The 23,563-nt window shown below is 40.2% G+C and overlaps 2 protein-coding genes across 2 annotated transcripts; both read right to left on the reverse strand.

Moving 5' to 3' along the window:
• Positions 1-1,904: 1,904 nt before the first annotated feature.
• On the reverse strand, positions 1,905-16,705 carry LOC105380960. Its single transcript, XM_011550583.3, has 5 exons — positions 16,548-16,705; positions 15,842-16,064; positions 13,590-13,741; positions 3,355-3,516; positions 1,905-2,085 (listed from the first exon to the last, which is right to left on the reverse strand). Exons 1-5 carry the CDS (start codon positions 16,606-16,608, stop codon positions 1,907-1,909), a joined length of 777 nt encoding a protein of 258 aa, XP_011548885.2. The 5' UTR covers positions 16,609-16,705; the 3' UTR covers positions 1,905-1,906.
• A 2,876-nt stretch (positions 16,706-19,581) lies between these two features.
• On the reverse strand, positions 19,582-21,645 carry LOC105380961. Its single transcript, XM_011550584.3, has 5 exons — positions 21,450-21,645; positions 20,943-21,162; positions 20,588-20,757; positions 20,188-20,349; positions 19,582-19,852 (listed from the first exon to the last, which is right to left on the reverse strand). The coding sequence occupies exons 1-5, from the start codon at positions 21,514-21,516 to the stop codon at positions 19,680-19,682; spliced, it is 792 nt and encodes a 263-aa protein (XP_011548886.3). The 5' UTR covers positions 21,517-21,645; the 3' UTR covers positions 19,582-19,679.
• Between the last annotated feature and the right edge of the window lie 1,918 nt (positions 21,646-23,563).

The raw sequence follows: 23,563 nt of genomic DNA on the forward strand, positions 1-23,563 counted from the left end.
ACAATTTACATTTGCGGCTGAAAACCTACAAGGCACTATCGCTTTACCACGCATCCATTGCCGCCTCGAAACGTTCACCTGTATAAATAGTGGTAAGAGACTCAGCAATGGACAGTGAACAAAGCAAAAAAATTGTAGTCTAGCATAAGCGTAGAACCACTGAATACTAAGATGATGCACAGAAATGCAATGAGATTTGTTATTATTCAGCCTGCATGTAGGGTTCACATTGCTTTGTGCCGACTCGTGACAGTGGGTGGCTGAAGTGATGATGTTTGTTTTGAAAATGAAATTTTGTAATAACAGGTAAGGTGACTGAGGGGCTGGTTAGTTGCAGGTTGCGTTGCGCTCACGTGGTGTTTTATAACGAAAGGTTACGTTGCTTACGTTATAGTGAGTCTCTATGTCATATTTGTTAACGTAACGTATCATTTGGACTCAACTGTTGGGAAGTACTTTTCCTTTGTATACATATAAGATCTGCTACGGTTTCTTACGTGATATTGCCATTGACGTCGATAAACTTTATACTTGTTGTTTTGGCTATACTAGACAAGCATCGGCAATTCGGCATACAATTGAATGGCGCTATCCAATGAACGCGCTAGTGATTCAACTAAAAAGGAGATTCAACCAGATGCTTGCGACAGATATACTATAGCTTGATAGCTTACACTAGTTTGCGATCCTAGTTTAAACTAATTACGATTACTATAACCTCGATTAAGGCGACCATGTTGTCTATTTCAGATAGTTTATTAAAATTGATCAATACAATTTGATAAATAGAACAGATACCTACTTACCTAAAAAGTAGTCTTAATCATATTTAAACGATGCTCTACATCACTTTGGGCTAACAAACATGAAGATGTTGCATGAAAAGGGCTGAAAACTCGCTGAGTGTTGGGATATTATAATCCTATAATTATTATTATATTTACAGTTTTCCTATCTAGTATGTTTACCTTTATTACCTTCTGATTGGTATTTCTTCCATTGGATTTGCATTGCATTGTGTATTTTTTGCCAGCTATTTGTTTACGATGTTATAATTTTCACACGGCCATTGTGCAATAGTAACTAAATAATGAGAAGATCCGGGACACTAAGTAGACAGGTAATATTTTATGTGATTAATTATTGATACTCTAGAATATTATTCATCATTATCACGACCCATCAGGTCCCCACTGCTGGGGAACAGGTCATCTCCCAAAAAAGGAAGGGTTTTAGGCCTAGTCCACCACGCTGGCCTAGTACGGGTTGGTGGACCCCAACACAAGCAAGCTTGTGCTGAGAGAGTTGTCGGGTAAGTGGGCAACTGGACTGTCAGATGTTATCAAGCCGCCCGAAGGCCTCTGACTAGGCTTAACGACTGCTGCCGAAGCAGCAACCGGGACCCACGCCTTAACGTGCCGTCCGAAGCATATTATTGTTAGCTTTTTATTGCTTCATATAACTTTATTAGGGACCATAGTATAATAATGAACGAAACGAACGAAGCCAGCACCAGTCGCCAGCTCAATGCTTCAATGATGAATGATTGATATTAAATACCATTTAAATACCATATTTATATGTTATATAATATTTGTATATTATTATACTTATATAGGTTATAGCCATAAAAATAAAACAAATTTTTAGATAATCAAATTATTATTTATAATAACCTTGTTTACCCAAAAATGAACAGTAAAAAAATCAGGCTGTTACAATCATATTTATTGTTATTTAGTACTTAAACAGTATTTTATGGTATCGTTTAACAATCCATTTACAGAAGTCGATTTTAAACCGCTCTTTTAACCTGTTTAATTCACAAATTAATTTATTAGAGGTATCATAGTTCTAAGGTCTACATTCAATTCAATTCAATTCAATTCAAAACATTCTAAAACATTCAGTATTTAACGGCGTAGTCGTCGAGGTTCTCCTTGAAGTAGGAGGTGGCGGAGACGTGTCTGAAGAAGGCTCGCTCGAAGTCCCCCACCTCCTGCATGGCGCGGGCAAAGAACGGACCCCCGAACGAGTCCAGGACCAGACGCCAGTTCTGGTTCACGAACGAGATCACTAGAGGACCTGGAAGAGGAATAGACATAGACACATCGTTTATTTACTAGCAAAAAACACATCACAAATACAAAACAACATCAATAGGTACAGTGACATGAAGAATAACAATAATTGTGGTGTGTATTATATCAATGTATGTCAGTAAAATGGCTCTGACTCAGCATGTGCTGTACAATGTGCGCTGGTAATTCTGCCAGAACCAGCGAGTTGAGGTGGTACGGATTTAGGTTATCATAATCATCACGATCCATCACGCCCCTACTGCTGGGGCACGGGTCTCCTTCCATTGAAGGAAGGGTAAAACCCTAGCCTAGTCCACCACGCTGGCCTAGTGCGGGTTGCAAGCAAGCTTGTGCTGAGAGAGTTGTCGGGTAAGTGGGCAGCCCGACTGTCAGATGTAATTAGGTTATAGCGGAATATTGTGTTGCTCGTCATAGCGGGGTAGCTTTTTATTTAGGTATTTATTTCACTCTTTATTGCACAAATATATTCATAAGTGTGCAAAAAGTGGACTTAGGATTAGCTAAAAGGATTTTCTACCAGTCAACCTAAAGGAGGTAAGTATTAGTTAATAACCACAAAAAATATACATATGCAGCTTTCACACTTGCCACTTGACTTGAATAATGGCTAAAGTTGACTACCGGCCACTTGACTTGAATAATGGCTAAAGTTGAAACCGGCCAAGTGCGAGTCGGGCTCGCGCACAAAGGGTTCCGTAGCAGCAATTAAATCAACCTATCTCAAAAACTATAAGAGATACTTTGATCAAACCAAAAATCGTTGAAAGAGTTAATTAGCATGCATCACCTCAATTTTTTTTAGAATTTTATACCCCGTAGTTATAAAAATAGAGGGGGGGGGACATACTTTTTACGACTTTGAGAGCTGATATCTCAAAAACCGTTCACTTTAAGAAAAATGTTTTTTAGAAAACTTTATATCATTTTAAAAGACCTTTCCATTGATACCCCACACGGGTATGTACATCGAAAAAAAAAATTTCATCCCTCAGTTACATGTATGGGGGGCCCCACCCCCAATTTTTTTTTTTACTATTTAGTGTCATATTTTTGTAGCGGTTCATACAACACATATTCCCATCAAATTTCATCACTGTAGTACTTATAGTTTCCGAGTAAATCGGCTGTGACAGACGGACAGACGGACAGACGGACAGACGGACATGACGAAACTATAAGGGTTCCGTTTTTGCCATTTTGGCTACGGAACCTTAAAAACCGGCCCTTACGTGTACCACTCATAGAAACTTACTGATGTCCTGTCCGCCAAGCGTGATGTTGTTTCCTTCGAACACGACGGGTCCTTTGATCTTGTACTTGTAGCCCATTGGTCCGTCCTTGAGCACGAACTTGAGCACGCCTTCCTCATCTTGGATGATCAGGAAGTCCATCAGGAACTTGAAGTATAAGTTATCTGGAATAATAATAAGAATAATAATTGGGGTTGGTATGCAGATGCGGGGTTATAGGGAAAAATAATATTTGTGTTGGAATGCGTATGAGGGGTTAAAGGAGATTGAGTTGGTTGTGTGTGATTTGAGGCTGCTTTGACCCTATTATGTTTATTGTTACTAATAATATAGAGGTAAATCGGCCCATTCATGCTGTTTAAAGAAATTGTTTACAGCGATTCTCACTAGATGGCGCTGGTGTGACACATGCTACATCGCGGTATGGTTGTGTTTAGCAACCACCATATAAAACTTCCTATACTTCCAATAAAGACTTGTGTGTGAATCTATACTAAAGTGTTTTACTTAACTATATTTTGGTCCTTCGGAAGCGGATAAATGTAAAAAGTGCAATATAAAATGTGACAAATGTGAAATGTGCTAAAGTGAAAAAGTGGTAAAGTCATGATCTCTGGGTAAGTAAAAAGAGTACCAGAGCAATCGTCACTTGTTTTGAAGTTGACCTTTGATCCCAGTGCTTTTTTCAAACAAAAAAAAAAAAAAAAAAAAACACGCACTCACGCCTTGTACTAATGTACTCCCTTGCGGGGTAGGCAGAGGTGCATTGCTGCACCCACTTTTCGCCAGTGTGTTTTGTTAGTCCCAATGTAATAGGGGGCGGGCCTATTGCCATTTTACGGGCACATCCAAGACCCGAGAACAAATATCTGTGTTTAAACAAATATCTGCCCCAGCCGGGAATCGAACCCGGGACCATCGGCTCAGTAGTCAAGTCACTAACCACTACGCCATTCGGTCGTCGTTTTTTCAAACACTTAGAAAAATTTCTGCGATTTTGGACTCTGACAAAATTGGAACTATTTTTGAACTTTGAAAATTTGAAGTTTTATTATTGATTTCGGACTGAATTGCAACTATGGCGAAACTTTGTCAATCACAACGTCTCTTATCAGAAAGAATAGCTAAGCTATTAAGTAACACTAAGAAGACGCCTAAGAGTAGATACACAGAGGGTTACATCGAAACACGGATGGAAACACTATAAGGCTAACACTATTGGACACTGTTTAACACACAATACAACGACATCAATAATACAGTCACAGATGAGGTCCTAGCAGAAATAAGACTTGACATACACGAGAATTTCGATACAGCGGAAGAACATTACTTAGAACTGAAAACTTTACTGAAAGATTGTTTGATAGAACTCACAAAGAAAGATACACAACAGTGTTCAACAGAAAACGCTGCAAATCATGACACAACTTCTATCAAACGTACAAAGTTACCGCCCATACCGATACCCACTTTTTCCGGAAATTACAATGATTGGATGAGTTACAGAGATTTATTCATAGCACTAATACACAATGACACTGAATTATCAAAGATAGAGAAACACCATTACCTGAAATCTAGCCTAACAGGAGAAGCCCAACAATTACTCAAGCACTTCTCACTGACAGATGCAAACTATGACGCAGCATGGAAAACATTAGAGGATCGTTACAATAACAAACGAATTATTGTAAACACAATATTGAATCGCCTACTCAATCAAAGAAAAATATCAAATGAATGTGTTCGAAGTATAAAAGATTTACTCGACACCACAAAGGAGTGCCTAAATTCATTGCAAAACCTTCAGATTGATACCTGTAGCTGGGATGCGATTATAGTACACATTGTTGTTGCAAAGCTCGATATAGAGTCTCACAAGCTTTGGGAACAGTCACTTGGATCTTCTACTGACATAGCCACATTCACACAACTATCTGCGTACTTAGAAACTAGATTCAGATCAATGGAAATGATGTCAAAGTCACAAATTACATACAAACCAGAATACATAAGACCACCACCACAAACACAAAAGGCTACATCCGTAAAATCATTTGTCACTGAAGTAGAACATACAATAGAATGCACTTTTTGTCACAAGAATCATTATGTTTGCCACTGTAAAGAATTTGCCGCACTTGATATACCACAAAGACAAGAATTCATAAAGGAAAACGAGATCTGCTTCAATTGCCTAGTCAAGGGACACAGACTGAAAGACTGTCGTTCAATCACAAGCTGTAGGAAATGTGGTCTACGTCACCATACCTTACTACACGTTACGTACGATAACGGGAGAACAGCTGAAAAAGAACTTGAGAAAGATGAAGCGGTGACATTGAAGACTCAGACCATCACAAACACATGTAACAGCGCACAAGTTCTTTTAGCGACTGCCTTGATATCAGTTACTTCAAAGTATGGAAAAACACACAGACTAAGAGCGCTTATTGATCAAGCATCACAGGCGTCTTTTATTACTGAAGCAGCTGCACAACTCCTCGGTCTCGATCGAACTTACGTAGATGGCAAAATCACAGGCATATCAGACACATCAGTGGTATCCACAAACTCTATGGTGAAATTGACACTCTGCTCAACACAAGAAAACGAAGATACGCAAATCACAACCAACGCATACGTATTTAAAAAACTCTCTTCCTTGTTACCATCACAAGAGTTTTCTAAAGATACCTGGCCTACTCATGAATGTATGAAACTTGCCGATCCACAATATTACAAGCCAGGATCTATAGACGTATTGCTTGGTGCAGAAGTACATGCACAAATAATCCTAGATGGAATAAAAAGACACAACTCCCTGATTGCTCTCAATTCCCGACTGGGCTGGATCATATCTGGAAGAATTCAACCAACTGATGCACAACCACACAATTTTGTTGTGGCACATACAAAGTTTGAAAGAGATCAGTTCCGAGCTATAAGGGAGTACTTACCTGACAAGAATTCGATGACTAATGAAGAGATTCAGTGTGAAGAGCAACACAAGAAAACTCACACTCGAAACGCTAATCTAACACGATTACTGCAACTGGAAAAAATACCTGAAATTAAGGATAAATTCATGAAGAAATACGAAGAGAAGTTACACACGGAGAAAGTATCTGAAACAGAAAAAGAAAGATTAGATGGTAGAAAACCCTACAACTTACCTTACCATGCAATAATACATACTAAACTTCAAGTTGTCGATGATGGAAGCGCCAAACCTGTGAAAGCAAACAGCATTAATGAAGAGCTTCCTATTTATCCACCTTCACAAGATACACGAGATTTACTTACACCGATACATATCTTACACCAAACTGCACATTGTGGACGCGAAGAATTTACTAAAAAAGAACTTACTCTAAAGACACACATGAACAGAGATGAATTGTTGATGAGAGCATCCACTGAGACACATTCAGTAATGCTACGAAAGCGAATGACACAGCGTCTCTCACGCGCATGTCCTTACACAAGTGGCCTTCTCAAAGTGAACTAGTGATGAGTGAAATTCCTCAATGTGTTAAAGTTAAGTGAACTAAAGTTGCACAAAGTGATAATTTCAAAATGAAAATTGTTATGGACACTAAGAAGACTATTTTAACTGAACTTATTTACTTGATGCTATTGCAAAATTCTTTTAATTTTACTTGATTTGATTTTATACACATTTACATCTGTAAACAACATAGAATGTACATCTTTAGTTTCGTCTTATTGTATAAACTCATGATAGTTATTGTCCTACATTCATAGAATCAGATTTTTTACAAACTGAAATTGTTTACCACTCTTTTTACTAAAATTCAATGTCTACCCATGTCAAGTTACTTGTAAACATGAAATACTAACCACAAAATATTGTATTGTTCCCTTTATTGATGATGATACTTTCAAGATTATTAGATTATTACTTGTTATTAAGGACATTAATAGTCCTTGGGGGGCGATATGTTTAAAGAAATTGTTTACAGCGATTCTCACTAGATGGCGCTGGTGTGACACATGCTACATCGCGGTATGGTTGTGTTTAGCAACCACCATATAAGACTTCCTATACTTCCAATAAAGACTTGTGTGTGAATGGTGTGAATCTATACTAAAGTGTTTTACTCATAGAGAAAAAATAAACAATTGTGTAAAGAGTGCCATCTGGAGGAGTTTTTTGTCATACTCTATACGTCATACTGAGCCTACAACGCCATCTCTTTATATTGCTCAACCTCATTGTACATACATACAGGGTGCCCTGTTGGGACACCCTGTATATATAGATATTGTTATCACAAGTTAATAGCCGGATCTCCACCAAACGATCCAATGCGATCCGATCGCCCGATCCAAGAAGTTTAGTATGTAAGATTCCTTGGATCGCGCGATCGGATCGCGTTGGATCGTCTGGTGGGGATCCGGCTATTAACTTCAATCTATAAAGATATAAGACATATTTGCGTTGACGTAGTTACACCACACAACAGTTATTACATTTATCAGCTAAATTTAAGTTCAATCTATTTATGTACCTACCTACATGCAACAATAAATAAAAAACAAATTATTATATAATTCTTTATTACCTCGCATATAACAATGTTTCAGTTCAGTTTTGTTCATGTCACTTGTAAAATAATATGCGAGTGGGTGTGTGTATTCCTTTCACCATGAAAACCAATTTGTGCGGGGTGCACCTATTCTGGTTGAGGGAAGTACGGCGGGCAGGGATCAGGAATGAAAGACTTCTATTCTGTTCACCAGTCAGGAAGTGAGAGAGCTAGAGCTGTTGCTTGCTTGTTCTTCTTCTTGTTCTTTCTTCGCTGTTTGCTTTTTAACTGAATTGCACTGTTAGAACTGTTTTGTTCTCTGTTTACTATTAGACTGATTGCTATTTTCTGTTTGAACTGTTCTGTTCACTATTTACTATTAGACTGATATGACTGTGAGGCGCAAGCGTCGCCTTTTATACTGTTCTCTATCGAATATAGAAATCTCTCGAAAACTGTGGAATGCTATGGAGAGTTCCGGTATGTACTAGAATCTTCTAGACTGTCAACGCCATCTGTTGCCAAGTAGAGAAACTGCGTTGTCTGTTAGTAGGCTATCGTTCTACTTAGTTATACTATTTCCTACTAGATGGCGCTGGCCTCCTCACTTCCTGTGACTATTTATTTATTATGAACAAGACATAAATTATATTGTATTCTTGTCCCGAACATTACTCCCGCCGTGCATTGACGCCGTGGTCGTCATTGCAGATCTCGGTGAGGGACGTCTGGCTCCGCAGGCTCGGAGGGCAGGATGGCCAGCTCGCTCGTCGCTCCCTGTAGGCTCTATCATTAGTTGTTCTCGGCGACGGCGGCGGCGGCGGCGACTGCGGTTGCGCGGCGGTTCACTTCGTCTGTGGCATTGATCTGTGGCTGTAGTCTGGACCACACTGTGGGGGCGCCCTTTGGGTCTGTGTACATCTCGCGTAGCTGTGCTGCTCACGTTCATCTTCGATGCCCATCGCCTGTCGTGGACTGTACTATGATCTTCGATTGAGGCGTCGCGACGGGCGGCGTAACGGCGACATAAACGTGAGGCTTCTGTCTGTTTTGTACACTTGGCGAGAGTACTGGTGGCGCGTCCTTCTAAGTTGCTGTGGGGGCGTGTGGGCACGGTGAGTGGCTCACGCAGGTCATCTTCACGCGTAGTCAGGCAGTTGACTCTATTGTGTTTCTTATTCACTGTTCTCGTGTGCGCTCCGTGAAGAACCCAGCCTAGAGGCGTGTGTGAGGCGACGGGTTCATCTTGCTGTCCTTGTCGCACCTCGCTCGCGATGAGAAGATGACAATTGTCTTGACCGATGAGGATCTTTGGTCTTGCTGCTTCGTACTTCAGCTGCTGTGCGATGTCACGCAGATGAGCACAATTTCGCAGATCTTCATTTTTCACCGTCTGTGCGGAGAGTCGTATGTTGTCGATGGTCCGCGCGTTAATCGTGTACTGTGCGCGTTCTCCCTGTAGTGTGACTTTGACGCGGCGAGAATGGCACGCGTTCATCTTGGTGTCGGCGATGGCGGCTATGTTGAGCGGCTCGATGGGGCCCGTGAGGCCCGCCTGCTTCGCTATGGCCGCGTCTATGAGCGTGACGGTAGAGCCATCGTCGAGCAGAGCGTGCGTGTGTACCTCTCCCGCCGGTCCGACGATCTTGACAGGTAAGATCTTCAGGTACGCGTGTGTTTTGCGCGGCGACCACACCGACGATACTGTTACGCTATTCTTCGTTTCCGGTCCGGTTTCTGTTGATCTTGTGAAGTGCAGCAATCTATGATGGAAGTAATTGCAGCCATCTTCTCCGCATCTGTTTCTCTTGCATCTGTGGGTCTTATTCTTGTACCGCAGGCATCGGAAGCATAGCCTCTGTGATTTAGCTATATCCCATCGCGAGTTCACGTCTGTTGCTCGGAACTCTGGACACTCAGTGATGTTGTGTCCCTCTGTGGCGCAGTGGCGGCATTTTACTATTTTAGAGACTGTGGCCGCTGTGGTGTAGGCTCGCTGTATTATGTTTTGACTGTGCTCTGCGGGTTCTGTCTCTGGCTGTGCGTAGGGTCCGCAGAGATCGGCTTCTCTCTGTAGAAATCTGGAGAGCTTCAGTAGGTCCGGCTCTTCTGTAGTTTGAGTGGCGGCGTAGTCGAACCATCGGTAGCGTAGTGCGGGCGTCAGCTTCTCTATGGTGATCTTCGTGGCCTCCGGGCTGTAGAGGTAGTGTATGCGGTCGAGAGCGCGCAGACTAGCGACGACGTTGAGTACGCGGCTGGCGAACACGCAGACATCGCGCGGGTTGTCCGTGAGGCGCGGCAGCGCACGCAGGCGGTCGAGTTCGGACATGGCGATGGAGTCGGGGCGGCCGAAGAGAGACTCCAGGGCGCGCATGATGTCTGTGGCGCGTGCATTCAATATTAGCAGATTCTCGACTGCTTCCTTGGCTCTTCCTCTCAGGCTTCGTCGTAGTCTTGCCACGTTTTCAGTCTCGGTGAAGTCCTCTGCTGTTTCGTAATATGCGGCACGAAATGACAGCCACTCGTGGTGAGAGCCGGCGAAGAACGGTAGCTCCGTGTGGTAGCGTGGCGTAGCTCGTTGTCCGGCCTTCGCAGCGAGTGCTATTGCGGATGCCAGCTCGGAGATGTTGATCTGTTGTGGCTGGCTCGCAGCGGCTGGGACGTCCCGCGGTTGGTTTCTTGACTGTAGGGCTTCATAGTAGGTACCCGCTTGTGGGTACGATGAGTGAAGCGGCAGCACGGCGTCAGTCGGGTAGGCCGCGACGGCGGGGGCGGCGTGTGCAGGCGCGGCGGCGGTGGCGGCAACATCGGGGGCGGCCGCGGCGACGGGGGCGGCGTGTGCAGGCGCGGCGGCAGTGGCGGCTGCGACGACGGGGGCGGCCGCGGCGACGGGGGCGGCGTGTGCAGGCGCGGCGGCAGTGGCGGCTGCGACGACGACGGGGGCGGCCGCGGCGGCGACGATGACAGGGGCGGCAGCAACGGGGGCGACACCGGCGGGGGCGCAGGGCGCAGGCGGCGGAGCTTGTAGCTGTGGTGGCACTCCCGTTTGATCCAGCCACTCTTCTACCTTCCAACTGTCAGACGCGTATTCCGACTGCTCTTCATCTTCGTCTTCACTACTTTCTGCTTCCAAGACGGCGATGCGTGCGGCGGCGAGCTCGAGTTGTATTCTCAGCATCTCTTCCTTGGCTCGAGCTATTCGCAGCGCACGCGCAGACTTGCTACTCTTCGACTTGCACTTCTTCTGTGACGACGTGGCGACGGGCTGGGGTTTCTGTGACACGGCAGCAGCGGTGGTGAGAGCTTCTGCTCCGGCCTTCTTCACGGCAGCGGAAGAGGTTTCTGTGGGCGTGGCGGAGACAGAAGCGGCGGCGGCACCGGCAGCGGCAGGCCCAGCGGCATCGTCGGCGGCCTCGATAGCGGCAGCGACAGCGGCGTCGGCGGTGGCAGCGACAGCGGCGTCGGCAGCGGCAGCGGCTTCGGCGGCGACAGCGGCTTCGGCGGCGGCAGCGGCGACGGCGGCGGCTCTCGTGTTGATCGGCATTCTTGATCCGACTTCCTGCAACGACGAAGTATCCGGTTCGAAGGACCAAATGTGCGGGGGTATTCCTTCTTCACGGCAGCGGAAGAGGAATGAAAAAGCTTCGTTGCGATCACCGGCAGGAAATGAGAGAGCTAGAGCTGTTGCTTGCTTGTTCTTCTTCTTGTTCTTTCTTCGCTGTTTGCTTTTTAACTGAATTGCACTGTTAGAACTGTTTTGTTCTCTGTTTACTATTAGACTGATTGCTATTTTCTGTTTGAACTGTTCTGTTCACTATTTACTATTAGACTGATATGACTGTGAGGCGCAAGCGTCGCCTTTTATACTGTTCTCTATCGAATATAGAAATCTCTCGAAAACTGTGGAATGCTATGGAGAGTTCCGGTATGTACTAGAATCTTCTAGACTGTCAACGCCATCTGTTGCCAAGTAGAGAAACTGCGTTGTCTGTTAGTAGGCTATCGTTCTACTTAGTTATACTATTTCCTACTAGATGGCGCTGGCCTCCTCACTTCCTGTGACTATTTATTTATTATGAACAAGACATAAATTATATTGTATTCTTGTCCCGAACACAATTCATGTTTTGCTAGTTTACCTATGTTTCCCAAGAGAAGCAAATCTTGTCACTTGTGGTGATAAAGTCATTTCGTCCAATAGTGCATCATTTATCCTCGCGAGGCAAATCTTTGCGACATTTATCAGTTTGGTACACATAGTATTTTAATCTTCAGCGGATATGAATATGTCGATCGCTCTTTGCCAGTGCCGCCATTTCAGCTCGGTTCCCGTGGAACCACATGGAACCTGGATCCATATGGAATCTGTCAGGTCACAAGAATTTCATAAAAACACTTTTTGCGGATAAAGATGCTTTTTCTTGACACACCATGTTTATTTTTATTTGTAGGTATATAACATTTATAAATAACGATATACCGAGAGTATAGACTTTTATTTTTATTAAAAAATGTTATTTGCGAGACATTGTAAGACAACTGAACTGACACTGACACGCAATTTCTTCATAAAAGCCATAGATCATGACAATGTTAACATTCAAATACTACTTATCTATGTGTCTTGTTATTGTTCTATGGTCTTGTTGATAACGCCATCTTACATCTTTTTTGGTAGTAAGAGTAATATAAAGAGATGGCACTACCTTCTACTAAAAGTTCAGCCATTAAGGCACTGACTCCCCCCTGGTTTTACTTAACTACATGCCTTCCAAATATCCGGAACCCTGGTCCAAAATGGAAAAACAGAAGCATAATAACAATTAGTTGACAGTGCTGAGTTGATTTCAACATAGTCTGTTAGATCATTATAGAAGACTACTATGGTGAACCTAGGATCTAGTCTACGATCACCAGGTACCTAGCAACGCTCACGTGTCTTATCCTCTTGCAGACATGTTTATTGTTTACTTATGTACGTCAGACTATGACATAAGTATGGTAAGCAAATTCATGTCTCCTATCATGCAAGTCATCCCGTAAGTATGGTAAGTTTCCTTTCTGACCTTCCCAGTTGAGTTCATTGTAAAAGGAACTTGATCCATCGATCAGCAAATTAAGCTTCTCAATTTTAATGTCTCCTTATAGTACTAAGCCTCATATTAATGAAAAAAACTAAATAAGTAGGTACCTAATAAGCCATAAATAACTTGAACGAAATAAAAACCGTGTGAGCGCATAACTAATGAACAGCAAAAAAATGGATGGTTCGCTTGCGAGCAATCTTTCAAACAACCTTTTTAATACAGGATTACAGTAACAATTTTATACAAAACTTGTTCCACGACTGATGTAAAGTAAAAAAAAAAACTAATACCCAACTATAACTCTAAAACTAACAATAACGCTTAATTTTCAACGTACTTTGTAGGACAACAGTAGTTCAGAATTGCGTTCCCGAGTCACTCTTTCGGCTTACTACACCACTTTTGAAACACCGGGTATAATTCTTAACTAGCACCCAGGACCCAGGCTTGCTCCAATTTACATCCAGAGCTAGGCTGGCTGGCCCGAAAATATGGTCATACAAAGGTTCTACCCTACAGGATCTTTACCTCCTCTCATAAAAAAAATAATGAATCCCTTACGTCCCCTTTCAAAATATGTCACACAATCCTTACCCAACTTGACCTTCCCCTCCCCATCGGCCTGTATGATGCCGTCCCTCCCGAACAACGCGGACGAGTTGGCCTGCAGCAGGTAGCGGCCCGCGATGCTGATGTCGCAGTGCAGGTCCAGAGCCTCCTTGAAGTGGCCGCGCTTCAGGGTTGTGCTGGTGACGAGATGGGAAGCAGGTGAGAGGTGGTTAAAACTTTTCCTTCCTTGGAAGGAGACCCGTGCCTAAATAAGGATAAGGCAAGGAAGAAGAAGAGGAGGAAGGAGACCCGTGCCTCAGCAGTAGGGTCGTGATGGGTCGTGATGATGATGATGAAAGGTGGTTCATCAGTGAAGTGTCTCTTGATATTGGTTACCCAGTTCCAGTTACTAGTGTCATCGGTTGAGGCTAGGAGCAAGTATTGTGGTGCTTATTGAATAATAATAATAAATATTTCAGACCAAGTAGTCCATAGTATGTGTAAAAAAACTTTAGTTTCCTACATGTAGGTGTAACATAAGAGATAAGGGTCATTAAGAATTCAGGGAATAGGAAGGAAATAACTGGTTTTAAAACGTAAACAAATTAAACTTCCTTTAAATAAACGACAATCAGATCTTCCAGTCACTCTGAGGGAAACAAAAGTAAGCTGTAACCTTCAATTACACATGTTCACTATAATATAGGTATAATACTCACTGCTAGCATAACTAAAGCTATGTAAAAAGGTAGGTTATTCACCTCTTTTTTACCTTCAAATTAAAAATAGGAATGGTCTTGTATTTCTCACACATGACGGAACAAAAACTTGAATTGATTTAATCTTTTTCTTACTTAATTATAGTCATTTATTACAAAGATTGAGTTTAGTTATACCTATTAATAGCAATGGTTGTACTAGAAATAGATTGTGTTACCATAAAAAAGTTTTTAGCATTTTGCACGCGTTTTTTGACCGACACATGCTTCGAGGATATATGTATAAAAGATCGAAGGACACATGAGATAATTAAAAGCGCTAAATATATATTATGTTTGACGAGTGATTGCGAAGAGACTGATAATATCTAGTTTTTTTAGTTTCTATAATAGTTAATTGCTTTAAATACGTTCGATTATGAGAATTATATAATCTTTTAGACAGAAATTCCGCAGAAAAAAATATACATTAAAAGGAAATATAAATTAGGCATAATTTATCCAGGAACCTACGTCTACTAATATAATCTTGATTACTGATGCAAGATACAAAATATAAAATTAATGCAAGTCGAACAATTAACTCGGTTTTTTTATATTTCTGTCGGTTTTATATTTGAGTTTTGTCCTCTATGTGTCCGAGTCTTGACCAACAACCTTTTTTCACTTGCCAGATATTTTTGGGTTCATCACGACCCATTACGTCCCCACTGCTGGGGCACGGGTCTCCTTCCAATGAAGGAAGGGTTTAGGCCTAGTCCACCACGCTGGCCAAGTGCGGGTTGGTGGACCCCAACACAAGCAAGCTTGTGCTGAGAGAGTTGTCGGGTAAGTGGGCAACCCGACTGTCAGATGTTTTCAAGCCGCCCGAAGGCCTCTGACTAGGCTTAACGACTGCTACCGAAGCAGCAACCGGGACCCACGGCTTAACGTGCCGTCCGAAGCACGGAAGCGTCCAGAAAAGCACCACTTGAAATTGGTCACCCATCCAATGGCTGACCGTGTCAGTTGTTGCTTAACCTCAGCGATCAGTTACGATCACTGAGGCCCGCTCGACTACGGACGATTTTTGGGTTGTTTTATATTAATCATACAGTGATTTTGTCTTTAAATTATGGGTAGATGTATATACTTTAAAAAACATGTCATTAATTTCATTTCGATGTATGGGATGTATTTTTGACGAATTAACATAAGTGACCGTTGATAGGTATATTTCATTTTGCAAAGCAGAGTTTAGACTATAGAACTGTGAATTACTTTAAAAAGTTATAATTAACTAGTAGTAATGTAGGTAACAGCTCAGCTGGAGCGCCAGGAACACCGGACCAGAGTTTATAGTCTAACTGGACAAAACAGGAAATACGAAAGCCGATATAGAGTCGTGCTGGTTACTGCAGAAGAGATACAAAAATTTTTTTTTTTGTAAGCTGGGGTCACTTTAAACCTATTTTCAAAAGTCGTAGAACAAAAGTGGTTTAAAATGAGCCTAGAGTCACCTTTCGACTAACTCGACCACTTTTGCAACATCCTGTATACTGCGCCAATTTGTATCCAAAAGCGTCAAAACCCACTCACCGTGCCTTATCAAAGATGCATCCTTTGAATCCCTTCAGAATACCATCGAAGCGCAGAGACACCAAGCCGGGCACATCAACGAAGATGTTGTCCAACTTCAGGGGGTCCAGGGCTGGGATGTCCAGGTCTGGTCTTCCGTCCGATAGACTCCTGACGGCGTTCTGCCATAGACCCACGATGCACTCATTGTCCTTGATTGAGCAGGGAGTGGTGTTGAAGTCGACTGGAATTTTGGTAGGTTGTTAGAAGATTGCAGGTAAACGTGGTGTGTGGTGTGTGGTCGCCTTCAGTTCCTCTGGACCGATCTTACACTGGTAGCCAGTAGTGGATGAATAAGAAAGACTTGGGACAGAGTGTTGATCCGTTTCTTGGGATAGGCGTGTTGAACTGAATATATGTATGATATATGTTCAGTAGTAGATGGTTATAAGCTAATTATGATGATGGTGAAATACGTATGTATCGACTTCTGAATTATAAGGTGAACCCGCCAACCTGCAGTGGGACTCGCAGGAGGAAATTGTCCAAGCTTAGGAAAAAAAATAGATCTTCAGGGTATATGCACAAAACATAATATGCATTCGAATAAGCCAGGAGCAGGTACTAAACCCCTCCACAAATTAAGGTTTTGACAAATAGCTGCACTTATTAGATTGTATCTAAACCTGTGTTAGGATATAAAAAATATAAAATCAATAAAACTCACAATCAACAGCTCCAAGTCCGCAAGAAAAACACAAAGCAAAAGCTAAATACAGCCGCAACATTGTAAACTTAAATAAAACTAAATATATAAAAAATATATGAAAATAACCAACACTTGTATGCTACGCACTTAAAGGAGTGACTGATTCTAATGAAAAAAATATGAAACATTCATCATTTATACCTTAGCTCGGAGCCTGAGAGTCCTATAATAATAATACAACGAAGAGCTGAAATAAAACAGGTTTGATCGTTATAATTATAGCCGCTAAGTAGAGTTCCATTATTGAAGTAAATAAACGGTTCGAGTGTTTTTATTTTCAATGTACCTACCTAATTTAAAAATAGAAAACAAAATTAAAAATTATTTTATATAAATAATATTTGGATCCACTGAAAATGTTATGTACTTGTAGTTTCATATGTGTGATTGTCATAAAAATAAAGAATATAATTATAAGTTTCACCAGTTTGTTCTCTTCATCAGTTTCTTTTATCAAAGTCGGCTGACCCATTTCTAATTTATGCTCTAGTTTTCTACTCTTTCAGTCTTTCAAATAAGCTGGTTACTATGTACTACGTATTACTTTCTTACAAGTACGGTTTTAGCGAGTAGATGACTTGTTCTGCGTGATTACTGACTAACTGATTATATTTTAAATCCATAGGTATTCGTGTAACTATAGTATCTAACTGTTAGCATTCCTGTTTGGTGAAGTTGTTTCCAAAAGCATAATTATAATTTTCATAGATAGGTTCCATAGTAGATAGTGAAATAAAAGCCACCTTTAATCTTGATAATCCCACAAAGCTCTCAAGAAAAACCTAGTTACACTGTAATTTATATTATGAAGAGTGATTGATTTTTTGTATTAAATTGGATAGGCTGCTAAACTACCTGATTTAAAAAAGTTTTAAATTACCTATATACCTTTATTCTGGAATTATCACGGGAAACCATTTAAAATTGAATCTTGAAAGGAGAAGCAAATTTATAATGCTTAAATGCAAGTTAATAAATAATGCGTGCGTTGTTGGATTACATACTTTGAAGCGTGAAGGTTGTACGTACATCTGCAGAGCCTTCTTTTTGTTTATGGATACAAAAAATATCAGTATTGACTCGAATTGAATTTGTATGAAGTTTTTATATTTTTATGCCCATTGCATCTATTGTTACACGTGTGAGTATTCAGTATAACTTAAATGATGTACCTACGTGATCAGTACAGTAACGGACTAGCTTCCTAAATGATATGATAATAATATGATATGTATTATAGTTGTTCTTTGTCAGATAGTGATAAAACCATTATTTTTTTTTATGAATAAGGGTATGTATTTACAGCGATGCCAATAACAATATGCTGAATATTTTGTTTATGGTAGGTTAGGACATCACAAAAAACGTTTCACTTATGTAGTTCAGTGAAATGATCCATAACCATAACCAATATGTGGCAAAGTCTACCACTTTTTTGTGATTTCAGTGTTAGGCCCAGTTTAACATTTTAACTTTTCAATATTTTCAAGCATTGTGATTTATGGCGACACTCTCCACACGGTGTAGGATGCTCAGGCCCACGAGTGCAGACTGATGCTGATTGTAGGTACTCCATAAATTATAAAGAGGAGCTTCTGTTGACGACTGGTTTGTTTAGGTTTTAAGCATCCAACTGTCGGTATCGTACGCAACGTATAATATTGAATGCTATTCAATATTATTTGTACAGAAATTTACACAAGTGCGTCTAATACATCGGCGTTGCCGACGCCATTTCTGAAAGTACACACACACACACACACTCACGCCTTGTACTAATGTACTCCCTTGCGGGGTAGGCAGAGGTGCATTGCAGCACCCACTTTTCGCCAGAGTGTTGTTAGTCCCAATGTAATAGGGGGCGGGCCTATTGCCATTTTACGGGCACATCCAAGACCCGAGAACAAATATCTGTGTTTAAACAAATATCTGCCCCAGCCGGGAATCGAACCCGGGACCTTCGGCTCAGTGGTCAGGGTCACTAACCACTACGCCATTCGGTCGTCCATTTCTGAAAATACATTAGTGAAAATCCGTTTGGTCCTATACGTACGATATCAAAAGGTGGACGCTTACTTTTTTTCTGTTATGTGAATTTGTAACCACGAGCTTCGTGGCAACAGGTTTTTTTGCGATGATATTGGGATAAAAAATATTAAGTATAGAATGTTCAATCTATCAGTATAAAGCCTGCTAAACATGTTGGCCGAATTATGTGGACACAGGTTTGTGATGGTAACTAGTCATCGCTTGCCTATTTGGAGGGGCCAAGAGCCCTCGTATCTCTTTCGTGGGAAGTGGGTGCGTTACTATTCAATTACATATAGCAAAGCTTATTATGTGCTATTTTGCAATGCGTATTGCAGATCTTCATAATTTTTTTTTTTTTCAATTTTTATTCATCTGGCCACTTAGCTTTACTTTTGTTTCACATATAAGTATATAAGTTTTCTTATATTTATGCATTCATTTCTGTATACTTTCGGGGCTCTATACTTCTGTAAGGTTAGAGTATAATTTTATTATGATACGAGTACAGTATCTCACAGTCTCATCCTGAACAACTTTTTTTGATCCAAAAAACACTTTGCATATAGGGTACTTTGAGACGATACCAAAAATACTGATCTAGCTACCTAGTTACTTGAAAACATAATAATTATGTATTTAGTCAAAGTAAGTAAAAGCAATAATAATAATTATGCCGTTAACCTTATTTGCATAAACGAATGGCTCGATTTGCATTCTAGTGTTTATGTTTAACTTAATAAATGGGATTTTCATATTTTGCATATTCGCCAGCAGACCTTCAAACCACTCTTAGTATAAGCTGCATTCAGATTTAGTTCTTGCGAAATGCATGCAAGTAAACATAATAATATATTCCTTATTCATGAAAAATATATTGGTAATGAAGTAAAAATAAGAAATGATATTTACCCGTATAGTTTTAACCTCATATAAAGTATTGTTTAAATAATAAAACAAATTAAAAAAATAGTTATTTAATAGGAATCATTAAACATACGTAACCTACTTATACTACGTGCTTATTTACCACAAAAAATCACATTTCAAAAGTTCCCTTAATCAAGGGTAAAACTCATCGAGATTGTCAGTGAAGAGAGCGCGCGGCGGTACCACTTTGTAGAACTCCCTGATGAAGTCTCCGATCCTGAGCATCGCGTCGTCGAAGAAGTAGCCTCCGAAGACGTTCATCACGACCTGCCAGTTCGAGTTCATGAAGCCGATGACGAGAGCACCTGTGGAAGGAAACTGATGATTAGAAATAGGTCCTGGCTTCAATGCAAACACTCATCAATTCACCGAATTTGACCGACCACAATGGATTTTGAAGTGCGCTCAATTTTGCAGGACGTGACAGGGAATGTTAATCACATCAGATATGGAATGCAGAAATAAAACAATATGAGTAATATTTAAGTAAGTATCTACTTTCTTTTCGAGAATCAGCGTTTTAACAAAGTAGTTTCACATCACTGCATTTTACGTGCATGAAATTTAAACCAATGTAGTTATTGTAGATTATCCGTAAACCTGATTTGACTATGATAGATTTTACATCAGCAAGACTTACTGATGTCCTGGTCAGCGACGTAGATGTTGTTTCCTTGAAACACGACGGGTCCTCCGATCTTGTACTTGTAGCCGACGGGACCATCCTTCAGCACCATTTTCACCTCTTTATCATCATCCCTAACGAGGTTTAAGTCCAACATCATCTTCAGCTTTAATTTTTCTGCAAAAATTACCACAACATAATTAGACATGTGAGTTTTTTTCTTATGTGTGTGGGGTTATAAAGTTTGAAAGTTCCAATTTGAAATTTTCTGACTATAAGGTGATAGTTGTTGCTTTGCACACGTGGTGCTGATGAAAAAAAAGGTGCATTTTAATTGGCTGATTAATGATTATGGTTGTGATCATGTAGATTCAGTCATAACAATGCGTTAAATTCAGATAAACAATATAAATACCTAGTTTGACTTTCCCAACGCCATCAGCCTTGATGAGTCCCTCGATGCCGTTGCCTCCAATTCCTCCGAAGAGGGATGAGCTGTTGACATCAACATTGTAGTTTCCCTTGATGGTGATGTTGCAACGCAAGTCCAGAACTTGAGACACTGATCCTTTGCTGAAGTCCACACTGGAATAAGACAGAAATAATGTTTAATACACCAAAAATCTGAAGAAATCATAGTACCTAGGTAAATGTTTGTTAATACCACAACCAATTACCTACTATTAACTAAATTTTGATAGTGTTGTAAGTATATTTGTTTAGGTCGTGAAAGACTACGCAACACTAACATTAATCACCAGATTACTCACCCAACTTTATCAAAGATGCAGCCTTTCAACCCTTTGAGGGTTCCATTGAATTTGAGGTGGACAGTTCCAGGAATGTCTATGTCTATTCCTTCAAGTCTGAGCGGGTCGAGAATGGGTAGGTTTATCTCAGAGCTTCCTGTGGCCAAGTTCTGGACGGCTTGGGTCCAACCCTCGCCTATGCACTTTTTGTCTTTCACTTCACATGGCGTTATGAAGTCGGCTGGAAGAAAAAGATATTTATATATAATATTCGGGATATTTGGAATTAGATTGAAGTCATAAAAGGTCGTCGCACTTCTTTTGGTTACCTCATAGAGAGAGTCAAAGTTTTAACCGAGGAATTTGTATGGTATAACTTCATATTATTATTAGGCCACAGGGTACGGCTAGATACCGGTAACCCACCTATTAGGTATGTATCACTCCCGCCCCCTTATTTTTAAAGAGAGCAAATTAAACTTTGGGAATTTTCGAAATTCATTAGTATTTGCATTCGACAATACTTACGGACAACGGTTTTACTGAAACTATTCGCGAAAGCTAACACAAACACGAACACACTTGACCACAACATTATAAAAGATTAATTTCTAAAATAAACAACCCGCCTAGTTTACTCAAATATCGTAAATAGTCTAACATCTGTGTCCAGCTGCTTAACATTTATATATCTTATTACCAAGGTTCTGCCAGCCTTATAACGCATTAGAATTAGGATCTGCGCTCACTCAACCACCCATTAATCTTTTTCTGTTAGCTGACGTCGACTCCTATTTCGGTATGGTTTCATGATTAGGGTTGAAACATTATTAAAATCGAACCTGTAATAAATTTACAGAACTATGGCGATGAAGGTACATCGCCTTGAATCTGGTTGTTTTCCTCAGTCATCTGTTCACGTAATGTTACGATTCTATCAATACAATTCTAGATAAAGGACGAGTATCGGTGGCTTAAGATGAGCGTCCATTTTTCGGCATCGTACGCAACGGACGCATCGTATTCAGTATTCTTAGTGAAGAAATTCGCAAGTAAAGTGCGTCCACTACATCGGCATTGCCAACGTCGCGTCGTTTCTCCATACATTTATGAAAATCCGTTTGCTCTGATACGTACGATGTCGATAGGTACCTTTAATATACACATTGGGTGTAATATAGTGCTAAGAATATAATATGAAAGCTGAAAGTTTCACAACGATATCGAGATAATGTATTTATAATAATAACCTGTTAAGATATAAGATAAAATTATCCATGTTAACCATGATGTATACCTAGGGGACATGTTTATTAGTTTCATAAATGAATAGGTACAGTAAAAGGCAGACAAATCTGACCCCTCTCAGAAGCATTGTTACTATGAAAGGGGGGTCAGGTTTCTCTGCACATGACCATACTAGAGAAACCGTTTCCCTAATTATTGTAAGTTGATAATAACAATAATAAAATGTATGCGGAACTAACACTAGCATTAACCTTTGTTTATTACCATGAAAATTCAAAGTTATTTTTTAGTAACTACATAGTAAAGTACCTTTTTTGTTTCACTATTTTGTTGTGGTTTACGTTTCGTAGCTTCCATAATATATTAATCTGTGGTGCATTTGTGCATTCAAGCGTAAAAAAAACAATTCTGTATTTTGATATTAGATAAAAAATGAAGTGTCAATACTCCTTCTCCTTTTTAAGAAAATAATAATTATTATTATGTACTTAGGTAGGTACTTGTACCTACATGGTTTGTATGTAAGCATAATATATTGTATTCGCTTATTATTGAGTAATAAAATTAATCTATTGTACTTATCTTCCTCCTTTACATTTTTATGGTTACAGGTAACGGGAAGGCCAATGGCTAACACAATTATTGTAGTTCTAAATGAACTCTTACGTCTACTTACGTTAACCAGAATATTTACTGTACTTTATGTATAATTGCATAGTATTATAAATGTTATCTCTGCCCGAAGATCTTTATGATTTTACCTAAACCAAAATCATAAACTGCAGCAAAGTTTACATGACCTTTAGAAGAATTGAATTACAAAAAGTCAATTTATAATGTGTACGAGAATAAAATTATACCTACTTAAGTATGAGACCGATTACAAATTAAACCCTTGTAACTCTAAAACACGACATGATAAATGTTTAAATCAATCTATTTACAAAAATTCTGTAGTATATTTAATTTTTTATTGAATTTTAATAAAGCATCGACTTGTATTTTTACCCTGGCGTAAATTAAGTACTGTAATGCCTATGTGAGTTGAGAGTACCTTTGTTAAATTTAACGCCTAAAATCATGAAATAGCAATTACATTCGATCGAAATATATTGCCTTGTTCAAGCAGTAATATTTTGCAGACAGTGATGTTGATTCTGAAGGCAGAAATTCTAATTTTAACGCTGTCAAACTAAAAAAATTGCTAGCATAAAATGACATTTACGGAAACAATCATAGAGTCGAATTTTAAACAAAGAAATTAAGGTTTTGACGTCTCTAAATTTAAAATTTCCGCCTTCAGAATCGATATCAGTGCCTGACGGTTTATAAACAATCCTTGTGCAAAACGTATTATTTAGTAAGTTTTGTTCACAACGCCCCGCTACGCGTTT

The sequence above is a fragment of the Plutella xylostella genome, chromosome 23 (genome assembly GCF_932276165.1).
Source record: "Plutella xylostella chromosome 23, ilPluXylo3.1, whole genome shotgun sequence".
Lineage (NCBI taxonomy): Eukaryota > Metazoa > Arthropoda > Insecta > Lepidoptera > Plutellidae > Plutella > Plutella xylostella.

Coding starts and splice junctions, on each gene's coding strand:
- LOC105380960 (XM_011550583.3), bottom strand. CDS start 16,608: ATGTTGCGGCTGTATTTAGCTTTTGCTTTGTGTTTTTCTTGCGGACTT. Junction 16,065..16,547: donor CGGACTTGGAGCTGTTGATT/GTGAGTTTTATT, acceptor CCAAAATTCCAG/TCGACTTCAACACCACTCCC. Junction 3,517..13,589: donor GGAGGGGAAGGTCAAGTTGG/GTAAGGATTGTG, acceptor TTATTATTCCAG/ATAACTTATACTTCAAGTTC.
- LOC105380961 (XM_011550584.3), bottom strand. CDS start 21,516: ATGTTGTGGTCAAGTGTGTTCGTGTTTGTGTTAGCTTTCGCGAATAGT. Junction 21,163..21,449: donor TTTCAGTAAAACCGTTGTCC/GTAAGTATTGTC, acceptor TTTTTCTTCCAG/CCGACTTCATAACGCCATGT. Junction 20,758..20,942: donor TGCATCTTTGATAAAGTTGG/GTGAGTAATCTG, acceptor GTCTTATTCCAG/TGTGGACTTCAGCAAAGGAT.